Here is a 13,235-nt window from a genome sequence, read left to right on the forward strand (position 1 = left end):
TCCCCTTATTTTTGATAAACGAACAAACAAAGGGGTTACAACATGTTAAAGCAGGTCAGCTGCTCAAGGAGCTGACTTTAGAAGAAAAATTCAATGCACAGCCTAAATGTCAACTGGTCATTACCACTGAGGGGCCTGACATTTGAAATACCAATCAGTGTGAGATTGATTTCGGTTCAGGTGAATACTCTTACCCTAATTAAGAGTAAAAGTATATGCACAAGGCCGCACTTCGTTTTTTTTTTCTAGGTGTGATTAGCTTTTGTTGCTTCGAGAATTATTTAAACACTGGAATTCATAAAACACAAACTGTACCACATTGGGTTCTTTCCCTAAAACGAGACAGCAAATCAATTATGGAAAGTTTAAAGGTCTACAGAAATTGCATGAAAACAGCCAGCAGGCAGCATCTGTGATTTTTGGGCACAGGTTCAGCCAGACTGCTCGGCTCCCTTATTCCGATAAATCCAAAGACTTTTTGAAAGGTTTTCCGAAGCAGATCAAACCGGGTTACATCTGCAATTACGTGGAAAGAAATGTAATGCATTCAGGCAGGTGAGATAAAGGGAAAGCAACCTACATACATATAAGTGATTGCAGCAGAAATGTGTGATTTTTTTTCCATATATACTACATAGATGCGGGTAAATCTTCCCATCCTTTTTCATTTTAAAAAGCAAGATTTAGGGCCGACCCTGAGAGAAAATCATAGAAACAGTTGGTAAATTAAGAAATTTAAAGCAATATTAAAGAACAAAACATCTCAAATATGTTGCGAGAGACAATATTTGAAGATGTAGACATTTGTTAACCCTTATTTATTTTAAATTTAAGTGAATTTTTAATTGTTAATATAATTTAATGAGTGTTACTCAAGTTTTTGTATAAATTGTCTGTTATAGTCTTTTTATGTGTTTTTACAAGAACGATTTGGATCTTTTCAGTAACAGCTAAAAACAGAAGGTAGTTTTAATGATGGTCAAAAAAAAGCTTCAAAAATTAGGGAATCTATGTTTCAAGATTTAAATTTTGTTTAAAAACTAGAATCCTTCAGGTAAGCCATGGGGAACTAATACAAACTGATGCTATTACTACTTATTACATGCTTAACATCTCCCGTAATAGCTACATTTAATTCACACATTTCTTTAAAATAATCAGATATTTTAACAAAAATAGCTCATTCTGACAGGCCTAACACCCCCTGAGTGTTTGAGAAGTGTCAGGAGACCAAACATCTGCTTTAATGTGGGGGAAGAGATAAGGCTCTGTGGGATTAGAGGGATTTCCCCATTGGATATCTTGAATTGACAGGATAATGACTGGAGTGACATGGAGGGGGGGTTTAGGCATCACCAGAGGCAACTTCCAACTGTCTGACCTATAAAATCATCGTATCTTTACTTTTCAGCCTTCTTACCTTAGCTTTTTTTTAAATGAAATGCAAAAAAATGGTCACAGTGCATGTTTTGAATTTGCTTGCTTCCGATGTTTGTGTTTCTTCCAGACACTAGTTATCCCAGAGGCTTCCTGCACCATCATGACAGAAAACGCAAACTTCTAATGGTCCTGACAATAAGCAGTAAAACTGTCAGTCCGTATGAGTAGTTTCCTTCAGAGTACTGCTTATAGAGTGTTGGACAGTTGGCATGATATCCCTTTAAATATTACCGTTCTTCCAGCGGTTCAGCTCAGCCTCCAGTTTCTGAATAGTCTCCTTCATCATCCTGCTCCTCTCTTTCTCCTTTTCATACTTCTTCTTCCACTGCTCTGCTGTGAGCTCCAGATTCACTGTGACTGTATTTCTAATGGTCTTGGCTCTATTTGACAGACACGTTGACGAGAAGGAGGAAAAAAAGGGAAAGAAATAGCATAGGGTGGACAGAAAGAAGATACAGAAGGATGGAAGAAAAAGAGAAGTGAGCACACAGAGGCACCGACTGAAAACTGCACAAACCCTGGCTTCTGACTGAAAATGGGCTTGCATCTCATTAATTGGTATGCAAATTGGGTTTTTGCCAGCTGTGTTTGGTGGTTCGTGGAGAGGGAGGAAGGTACAGGGCCAAAAAACGCACCAGTCTGAAACATTAGAATGCAGAAAAACTGCAGTGGCACAATTTGTAAGAGCACAGTCTATGTACTGGGACTGTTGACTAAACCTCAAACAAAACACCAAATGATGGCTTCCCAAAGTTTGGACGTTCATGGCATGATTTATAGTGGAAATCCTCTAATTTCACACTCCAGTGGCATAAAACTATCTGTTCATATTAAACCTAATCCTAAGTTGTTTTAAAATGTCAAACCCATGAACTGTATGTATATTCCAACCAGTAAGTACCTGCTAGTACCAAGAAGGCAAAATCTCACAGACTTCTACTGAGAAATAAACAGCTATTACTCTGTCATTATATTTGTCAGAATAACCATTCCCGCTCAACCTTTTTTTTAAAATATTCTTCACAATCCTATTTTTTTTTATAATTTATTGCAAGTTTTTCAAGTTATAAACTTCCTTAATAAAATGATGTGGTCTCATGTAAAACGTTTCATTGACAAATTCTCCCACGGTTGCTGTCAGTGGTAGGGGTGTGGCCTTCCAACAAGCTCACTCCTGATTGGTGAGAGAGGTTGCCATAGAAATGTTGACTCAGACCAACTCACCAATCACTGCTTATTGATGACGTCTGGGAACAACACCGTGAAAAACATTTTTTTATAAAACGCGTCTGAATTGACTTTGCTAGCAAAAACATATTTTCAGAAAAATGCTGAAAAATATTTTTAACAGGTTTTAAAAAACTGCTCGAATCCAATCCAACCCAATCCATGTAAAGAGATATTTTGCTAAATAAAGCTATTTATACAGTAGTGACTCTGAAAACAAAAGTCCAAAGTAATCTTTGTTTTATCTTTGATCCCGCTGAGTGTCCCTGAGAGAAAAAAGGTGTTCATGAAAGCCGAGAAAATGAAACCAGTTAAAATAGAAAAATTCTGATTACAGCTGCAGCACAAAATTCATCTGAATGAAGATCTTTAAGAGCAAATTTGGGCTGTTCCAGTAACAAGAAGCTGAGTATGCAGCATTTCATGACTACTGTGCACATTACCTTTGGCCAAACATCAAGGTGGATTTGGTCTCTGTGTCATTGTAGCTGGAGGGAGAGCAGCAGATAAACATGGTGGTGCGACAGTTTCCGCCCAGCGAGTCCTGTAGGATGCGAGTCATTTTGCTGTCACGGTACGGCACGTGGGATTTCTACGGGGAGATTAAAAAAAAAAGACAGAAGAGAGGGAATTTAAGAGAGCAAGAAAAAAAGAGGAAAAAAAGGCAGAGGGCTGGATTACAGAAGCTCAAGGATCTTTTGAATTGCTGTGCCACTTTGGCTTTCTTTGAAATCTGCATTGTTAGCATCCACAGAGAGTGATGAAAAGAAAAAAAAGATTGTTCCCTTCCTGCCACATCCTTGAGTTTTAACCTCTTAAATGTCTTCAAAAAGACAATCACTTTGCTCAGCAAGCCACATATAAATACTCATTAATCTTTTGAAAGATCGCTGCGACATTTACAATTTGTCAGCCTTTCCATTAGGTCTATGAGGAGCTCCCAGAGCTCTCAGAGTTACATAATGGGAGATGGTGGATGCTCTAATTATAATGATGGGGCTTGGGAGGATCACAGAGCGGGTCGAACAGATCATATAACCAGCTGCAGGAGCTCGGAGAATTATGGATGAAAGAGGGACCAAAAAAGCAGCCGGCGAGGCTCTGCAACATCCATCCAACACCTCCACGAACAGAGGTAGTCAATGCGGAAGAATTCAAGGATTCATCCGTTTTTCCCCAGTAATTTTTGATGAGGTCACCTACAAAGGATTGGGATCATCCTATGAATCAAGGCCTCACCTTGATTCATAGGAAACTTACTGGAGTAAGTTTCTGCATAAATTCTACTTTCAAAATGGAAAAATGTTATCATATCTCATCAATGTGAACATAATGAACAGATATGATTAAGTTACAGCCCCTTTGATCTCATCTTCTACCAGAGGACATGAGCCAAAGACCACAACCAAGTAAGCTGGACACAAGCTGTTTTGGGCTGCTTCTCTAACCGGGAAACTATTCGATGCTTGCAAAGATTTAAAACATTGTTTTTAGACATTGAAGACATTTGACCAGGTTTTACGTCAGCACAGTAAAGAGCATTTTGTCTTATCAAGAGAGAGGACTTAGAAAAAAAGGAATAATGAGTCTAAATCATTTTGGTCCGTACTCTTCACAATGGAAAAATTTTGATTTAAGACTCAAATAAATCTCAGTTTTTACTGTAATTTTTGTTTTAATTTTAAGGATGTTATTTTAAAGTTCAATAAATGTTAACAAGTTATACTTGCCATCCTTTTGGAAACAGAAATTCTGATTTATGTTGTAAGAATAAGAGCTAGTGTTACATTTTGTAAAAATTTATTCAGAATTGGCCAAATTGTACTAAGATGGTTTTTTCATTTTGTTCACATTTTCTTCTAAAGCACTAGTTTTTGTCACTGTAATACAAATGAACTACAATTAGGTACATAGAAACAAAAAATTTACTTAGAAATAGCAATATACAGTATATGCTTCTTATTGGGCTGTACATTTGTAATTAATATATCAGTTAGTATTTTTAGCTAATGTTTCCCTTTTTGAATACTTTGAGTGGAATTCCTTGTTTCTAGATTTTTATATCTTATTTTACATTTCTTGTTAGGTAAATGACTTGCTACATGGACAGATCATTTACTACTTTCAAGTAATTTTTGTCATGGTGCCTCTGTCAGCCCCGCCCCCTCTGCTCTGCTCTGCTCCCGACTCCACCAGCTGTGACCAATTCACCCTAATCACCCTGCTGTTCAAAAGGAGACCCAGCTCCATAACTCAATGCCAGTTCGTTGCCCCTTATGGTGACTACGCCTGGTCTCAGTCTCGCTCATGTTTTCGCAATCCAAGCCTGGTCTCGCAACTAACGTTATTCTTCCTGTCTCAGGATTCCTGCCCTCGAGTGTCACCTGTGTGGAAGTCAGTTCGAGCCACTCCTGCTTTCATCTGGAAACGCCACGCTCCGCTAGCCGCGCTACTACCTTCAGCCACGCCTCAAGCTTCGCTCCCCTTCATACCACCACCAAGCTACTGCCATCTTCCTGGAAGGAAAATATAAATCCTTACTTACCTCTCACCTACCTGTGTCCTCATTCTGGGTTCCAGCACCTGGGTCTGTCGCTCCTCCGAATCATGACAATTTTGTTCTTAAAATTTTCCTATTTTTAGGCTACATCTTTTTGCAGCATTTGGGTTCGTAAATGCACTGTATGTCTCTCTTTGACACAAAGGCATTAGTTCTGCATGTTTTTCTTTTTGAAAAGTGTATTTTTTTTTTTCAAATGAGCAAGTATTGCATTGGCCAAAGGGAAAACTATGCTAACCCACACAGATATGTATACTGTCACACTGTAATAATTATTTAGGACATTTGAGTTGTTCAGTAGCAAGAATTAAAACCTTTTTTTACCGTTCCTTCTGCTAAGGCTGAGATGACGTTCCCAAGAGCTGACAGGGACTTGTTGATGTTCTTGGCCTCATCCAGTACGGCTCCCTCTGCACCTGTTTTACTGACCTGACACAGATACACACACAGCAGAAATTAGTTCATAAAGCAAGATCCAGAAGGGATTTTTGCTCCCAACTGTATTTTCTTTTCTAATCTGTGAGCCACAAAAACAGAATGCAGAATTCCCTAAACATCTCCAAAAAGTGGCGATTGCTTTCTTGGAGGAACACGCCAAGAGCCAACCCTGTCATGTCACTAGCACAATATCGAAAAAGCTCTTTCATAAGTACTTGAGACGAAACAATGAAAATATTTATGACCTTTTTTCTGTGTCAATACCCTGGCCTTGTAATAATATGTCTATTGAAAAAGATCTGGGTTTAAAAAGGTGCTTGAGATTTACCTGCTGTTCTACAACAAAGATGTGAGCCAGCAGGCGAGCTGACTGTCATTTTTTTTTCCTCATCACATACATATTTTTATTCATTAATGATTAACAGAAGTATGCCCCTGATATATATGTATATTCGCATCAACAATACCTTTAAGTGGAACGTTTTGTCAGTTTTTTTCCAACCCTTGGTTTGCTCTAGATTACTTATATTGTTACTGTTTTTTTTGTTTCGGTTTGAATGTGTTGAAAGAAAGCTTTTGGGCAACTTTAATAAGGAAGGTTTACATCACCTCCAGGTACCCTGGTTTCTCATGTCATCTACACGACACTCATCAATTAGGCCTTCACTTTTTACCAATAGCTAAATTGTCTGGCTTTTTCTTTTCTATTTTTGCCTATATATTAATGGACAGTTTTTCAGCTCCTCCACCGTGTTCTCCACCTGGAGCAGTGCTTTGGAATGGTCTGGTACCCTCATCAGCATCCAGGCTCTGGGAGGTTTAATCATCTGTGGTCTTTATCCATCCCACGCACAGAAAAACGTCATCTGCCCAGAGCCTAACCACCAAAGATTATGGACTTAGTCTTGCACATCTGTCTTTAGCACAAATAAATCTTTACTGGCTTTCCTTAGATCTCCCCCTTACTGCAATATAATCTTCTTGAATTACTCTGGTGCTTGAAAATACCAGATCAATAATGTTTGACTAATTCATAAATTATTAGATTATTACTTGGCATAACTATATCTGTTGTTATGCCAAAAAAGGCCAAATGAAACTGTTCATTCAACACAGATTTTTTTTTCATAACTAGGAAACTGCATGTTCTGTTAGCCTCAAAGACTTGGTCAACCTGAACCGTGACATAGAGCTGCAAGCCACATAAATAGAAAAATGTGTGGTTTCAGCAGAATACAAATGATCTTAAAAATGACTTGTTCAGTTTTATAAGATGAAGATAAATTTTGGAAAAAAACAACTTAATTGGCATTATTTTTTAATGGTATAGAAATCTTTCAAAAGTTTTAAAGTCCCCCTCCAATGAAAATCATGTTTTTTTAAATGTACATGTGGCGTATTTCTAATGAAAGGGAATAAATGTATTAAAAAACATCAGTTTTGCATTTTTAAGTATTTCACTCATGCAAGACATGGCTTGCAGAGAGGCGGGCTCTAAGGCGGGGCTACTCAGCTCAGCACCAATGCCCCCCCATGTATAGATTTTGGAAACAGAGGCTTGAAAAATGAAACATGGCTTTTTAAGACATTAAGTTTGTGGGATTTTGGTTAAAAACTTCCTTCTCATAATTAAAACACCACTGGGAATGTTCATATTAAATAAATGGCATGGGGGACTTTAAGGAAATAAACATTTCTGGGAAACCATAATCCTGTAAATTATCATGGTCAACTATAGATCCTGCTGCATTTATAGAATATTTTTGACAATGATTCTCATTCAAAAGGTGAAACGGTCAACACTATTACTGCCTTGGGATCCAATTATTTACAAGATAATGAGGAGCTTAAATGCAGAGTAAGAGAGTGGTCTTCAAAGCCTTCTCTGAAGTTTGCAAAAAAAAAAAGCCATCCAGATCACTCTTCTGAAACATGTTTCATACTAGAGCTAAAGACGTTGCTGCAGCGGAACTGTTTCATTGTTCCCCAGGGATTGACCAACACAACATACAAATGCACCATCAGCATTTATTAGCTAAAAAGCCCAGCCATCAGCATCTGTCCAAACAATTTTAGGCTCTGCATCTCTCAGCAAACAGTCTTCCATGTTTTACTTCCATGCCGTTGACATAAGGCAAATGATAAAAGTCAGCACAGTAAAAAAGAGATTTAAAAAAAAGAAAATAATTGATTATTTGTGGTTGCTAACATATTTTCTTTATTAAAGTTATGTCCCAGTCCGATCATCTTTTGATCTATTGTGAAAACGTTCCCATTGGTCTTTTAATTCTGAGTATGCTGTTCTTAGACAAAATCAATAACCTGTTGTTTTCTGGGACAGAGCAGAGAGTTTCTGCATTAGAAATGCAGTTCATTAGAGTTCATTAGAAATTCACCTCTGAGTTGTGGGCGGAACCGTTAAATCAGAGCAACCCCGCTCCCCTTTACCTTACCTTACCTGGAGCGGAGCAGGGAGCTTGTGGCCCTCTCAGCGAATTTTCTACGTCACAAATAAGCTTTTTGTCAAACTGTGTTTTTTCGTCTGCTCCTGATTCACAAGGATCTTAATAATAAAATACTAAGAAATGCAATTTTACGCTTAATTTTCATAATATATGTCCTCCATCATCGGAACATGTTAAAAACACCAAAATTAGCATTTTAGGTAAAGTGCTTCATTAAAAAGCTGCACTGAGAAATCAATGGAATACATTCAAAGTTGGCAAAAAATGACCTGCCAGACTAAAACAAAATACGAGTTGCTTCTGTCTGTGAGGCTGATCTGTTTTGTACCACAGAGTGTATTGATACTCAAGTGCAGTGACAAAAAGGAAATGCATTCAAAATACATAAATATGGATGCTTAATGCATTGTTTATCTGTCTCTTTGATGTCTGAAAACAGCATTTCTAAAAGCGACATTTGATCTCCTTATTTCAAAGACATTTCATCATAGAATGTGGTGTATTTATGTTAAAAAAACAACTATTGATTGACATTTTAAAAAAGAAAATGTTCCTGCTCATCCTACCTTCTCACTACCAGCCAGGTCAACTAGATACAGCTTCCCACTTAGCTTCTGCTCTGTCTCCACATTTTCCTGTTTGATGTTTATCAGGAAGATGCTGTGACTGCGGGAACTGTGCTCATTCATGTCTGGAAAGAAGAAGAGAGGCAAACAGAGAAGTCTTTATTCAAAATTTCATTCAAATCCTGTTTCCACAAACAGATAAAACCTGTCCTTCGCCAATCCCTCTTTCCGCTCACTTGATCATTAACCTGTGAAAAGCTTCAGACATGAAGTATCTGACAGTGTAAGCGACAGAACAAGAGGATGATCAACGACGAGACTCACTCGTGACAGCAACGTGGCGGTTGGCCTTTCCCTCATCTATCACATCCATCACGTCCTCCGGGCATGTGACGAAGCGTTCAGTACATCCCTCCAAAAAACAAACGCATGAGCACATTTTAAGGTATGTTACAGAGAAAATGGTTTATTAGCAATTGGAGAAAAAGTGCTGCAAAGACAAGCTGCAACACCAAACACTGACATGCAGAGAAGCATTCTAGATGTGTTAAACACTGGGACCATATCTGTTTTTTCCATTCAGTTTAGACTCAAAAGCCTAAAGAATAGTTATACCATAATGCAATAACTATATTTAAGACCCACTCCAATCATCTTTTAGATTATTTGAAGTTTTCCCAGTGGTCTTTTAATTATGATTAAGCTGTTTTCGGCCAAAATTAAAAACTCATGTTTTTTTAAGAGGAGTCAATCAGAAATTCGGCTCTGAGTTGTGGGCGGGACAGTTGGCGTGGAAGTAAGCCTCTGCTGATATCTCATTATCCCTTTGTTTACACTCTCTCCACATAAAATCCCAAGCTAACATTAGTGATGCAACAAAAATGGCGATCAATATTGGAGCAATCCAGCCGTACAGTGTTGAGCCAGATACCAGCTCAGATGAGGAAAAGAAAGAGGTTCATGGATCTATTTGTCTGCAAGTGGAGGCATCAGAATGGAGTGGAAGAGGGAGGCTTTGGTTCGCCCGTTTCAGTTGCTGTGTCACAAATGAGAGCTTTTTCAAATGGCCGGTTTGGATCTGCTCCTGGTTTCTCCCGATTAAACAAAAATGTCCAGATAAACACAGTTTTAGTCATAAATTATTTTATATATGTCCTCCATCATGAGAAAATGCTAAAAGAACATCAAAAACACGATTTTCATGGGAGTGGGTCTTTAAACATCACTAAAAACAGTAAAAGTGTAAATCTGTTGGATCTTAATGCTGTATTGTGGTCCTGAGATGTTTTTAGGTATATTTATTAAAAAAAGAATGGGGGGGGGGGGGGGGTTGCAGTCAGCATAATCAGATGTTTAATTGCAGAAAAAGGTTGATGAAAAGTAAGCTATAATAAAACAATATAATTTGTTTTTCTGTTTTCCCTCGTAGACTGTCCTGCTCTGAAAGATCTTCTTGATCAGTCTAGTAGAGTTGCTCTAAACCTCATGTAAAGGATCAAAGAAGGAATGCGTTAGTTTGTTGCGTCATGACTTCTAAATATGAAATAATGTGGATTCAGAGAGATATTATACACAGTCTGACTGTCTTATGATAACAATTTTTGTTTATTAAACATTAATTGCAAGCAATCGGTAAGTGGAATCTAGAGTCAGAACAAAATAGAATAAAGCTTCTTACATTTCTCAATTTTATCTTTAAGTCTCAACTTAAGACCTTTCTGTTGTCTTTGCTCAAAATCTCGTTATTTTATTTAATATACTTTTATTTCTTTTCCATAGTAATTTATTTTTAATTTCTTTTTATGCTGCCAAACGCTTCAAAGCACTAAAAATTGGTTTGTGAACAAAAGCTTATAATAAATGATGCTGCCTTCCTTACCTAATAAGCATCATCTTTGTTGGTTAGTGGATTACCTTATTGTTTTAGACTTTGGTTGAACTAAAACATGTATGAAATAGAAACTGTATTGTCACTTTGCGTAACTGTGAAAAATGTCTCTACATTTGATGACTTTAGCAGCTTCTAAAATTCAATTACCTTCCGGCACAATTGGTAGTGATACGCAGCATAAAATACCTGTAATTGCTGGTAAAATGATCAATAAAGCTAAGAAAATGAGCATTGGACGGGTAAAATTCTCCATCACGGTAAAGCCCTCTCAAGGTTGAAACTTAGATTCAATTTAATGGCATGAAATGTCATTTACTTTTATTCTTAAAAAACGAGCCCCTCCACTTTCAGTGGTTGAACAATGCCTTTGACACACACACACAACATCGGTACTGGATTCATCATTCAAACACGCTACCAAGAGGAATGACTCAAAAATGTCATAAAAAATGACTCACCTTCACATAAGGAACTCTGTATTTGTCTTCGTGCACTGACAGGTTGATTTTTGTAACTGCGGTGACATGAGGGAAAATAAAAAACACGACAGGACGTGATTTTACCTAAAGCATTACACATGTGTTTTGAGTGTGTGTGTGTGAATTTATAGAAAAGTAACGTTAATGTGATCTGACGATATTCCATTCAGATTTGTTAGTCAGCTTCTATTATTTGCAGAATTCTAATAATATTCTCTACTTTAATAAGGATTTTTTCACAGTCATCAGCAGTAAGAGCATGTTTCTCTACACTCTGACCATGTTGATGATAATTCAATCTTTACACGTTTTGAAGACTGTGTTCTCACTGTCAGTGTGTGCGTGTTTTATAACCCTACAGAAGTATTTTTCCCCTCTCAAAATTTTGTTTTCTTCGCTGCTTCACTTCGTCTTGTTTGCTGTTGACACTTTTGTTGTTCATACTCTAAATGCAAATCAGACTCAGAGAACTCTCTTGAATGCTGATAGAGCATCTTTTTTACTCATGTTTCCAGTCCCATTTGATTTGTAATCACATGGTCGATGTGCACTCTCAATTAGAGCCTCTCCATCTTTTTTATTTTATTAATACTTCTAAGAAATAGGAGCTTTAGTGTTGTGCTAAACAACTGAAAACACAGAGTTATGTGGGCTGACAGGCAAAAGTATTACCTTTGTCTTTTGTTTTTATTTCATTTTGTCTCAATAAAAGTATTTTAGAAAGTTTTTATGATAATATAGCTTTGAAAAATCACAGCTGAAGCATTACATCAACTCTAATAGTTCCCTTTAATTCGAAAAATGCCACTTTTGGCCTCCAAAAATTCTATGAAAACTCTACAAATGTGACTTATTACTCAATTCTGATTCATGTTTTCATATCTTCAGTGCATAAACATACCATCGAGCAGGTCACGGATTTTATCCATGTAGATTTCAAAGTAGGAGACCTGCAGCAATAGAAAAACTTGTAAAAAAACTATGAACAGCTGGTGTTTCCCAGGGTGACAGATACGGATTCTAACACAGATTGATGAGAGGGATGGGAAAAGCACAAAATGCAAAAAGAGGTAGCAGTGATCTGTCCTCCTGCAGGCATAATTTTATCATTATTCATTAATAAGACTGTACCATGAAGAAGAAAAATACTGCTCGTTAATTTCATATGATATGATGACTCATTGGATTGAATTTAAAGTTCAATTAGGAAAAATCCATAAGAAACACATGCTCCAGTAAAAAAAAAAAAAAAAAACATCAGCATCTGTGTTTGTGACATAAACAACCGCAAAAAAATAAATAAAATCCAAACAAACCTTTATGTGGAACTCTAAATTCTCATCCATGGCAAATATATGATCGAAAATGTCTTCTGCAATCCGGGGTATGATTCCCATTTCCTGGGGATCATGAAGGTTCCCCTGTTGGGAAATTGAGAAGAGATAAGAATGTGTGAGCGAAAAATAGAATAAATGCAGACATGGAGATGAATTAAACAGATGGAATAATATCATAAAGGAGACCAGAGGTGGTTTTTTCACTTGAATTTTTTTTTTTTTTCCAGAGACGGATTTGCGAAGGAGACAAGCTCCCACACAACTCTGAGAGTGAAAGATAAACGGTGATGGCTGTGATGGAGGTGGATGCACTGTCATGGGGGCAGAAGAGAAGATAAAAACTACAGGGGAAAAAATGCATGCGTAGCCGGGTGCATGGGGGTTCCACAACCGAAGGCCTGGCGTTTGAATTATTCAGAAATACAGTACCTCCATAGTGTGTGTTTTTCCCGAGGAGGTCTGCCCATAGGCGAAAATGGTCCCATTATATCCACCCAGAACATCTTAAAATCAGAGAAGAAAGGAGCATGAAAGACTGGAAAAATGAATCATACTCGAACTAAAAGTGTCTGAATATTCAGTTTTTATTCAAGCTGGTGTCGATATCAAACAGAAAAAAAAAATACAGTTTTTTTACCCTTATATAAACTGTTTGAATGCAGTTTTTAAGCTTGAGTAAGTGCAGAACAGTCCCCGTGGTTCCACACAATAAACATCAACTAAGATGAGAGGTCTCTCTGAGAGGTCCCTCCATTCATTTGGAGTCAGAGCCTAAAACACACTACGGTACCTGCTGAGGTGATAAACAGCCATATTGCTGAAAGTCCTATTG

The 13,235-nt window shown here is 37.4% G+C and overlaps 1 protein-coding gene across 2 annotated transcripts in view; it reads right to left on the reverse strand.

The window, feature by feature from the left end:
- Nucleotides 1–13,235, reverse strand: part of kif5ab (kinesin family member 5A, b) — a 78,513-nt gene that overhangs the window by 40,351 nt on the left and 24,927 nt on the right. For both annotated transcript variants that reach the window (XM_023954895.2, XM_078947091.1), the window contains exons 3-11: nt 12,833–12,906; nt 12,383–12,487; nt 11,968–12,016; nt 11,046–11,101; nt 9,021–9,108; nt 8,697–8,821; nt 5,552–5,656; nt 3,111–3,259; nt 1,672–1,820 (exon numbers count right to left, since the gene is read on the reverse strand). In XM_023954895.2, coding sequence (XP_023810663.1) covers nt 1,672–1,820; nt 3,111–3,259; nt 5,552–5,656; nt 8,697–8,821; nt 9,021–9,108; nt 11,046–11,101; nt 11,968–12,016; nt 12,383–12,487; nt 12,833–12,906 — 900 coding nt within the window. The remainder of the gene's footprint in view (nt 1–1,671; nt 1,821–3,110; nt 3,260–5,551; nt 5,657–8,696; nt 8,822–9,020; nt 9,109–11,045; nt 11,102–11,967; nt 12,017–12,382; nt 12,488–12,832; nt 12,907–13,235) is intronic.

Source organism: Oryzias latipes, chromosome 5 (assembly GCF_053564925.1).
Source record: "Oryzias latipes strain Hd-rR chromosome 5, Olatipes_Hd-rR_3.1".
Lineage (NCBI taxonomy): Eukaryota > Metazoa > Chordata > Actinopteri > Beloniformes > Adrianichthyidae > Oryzias > Oryzias latipes.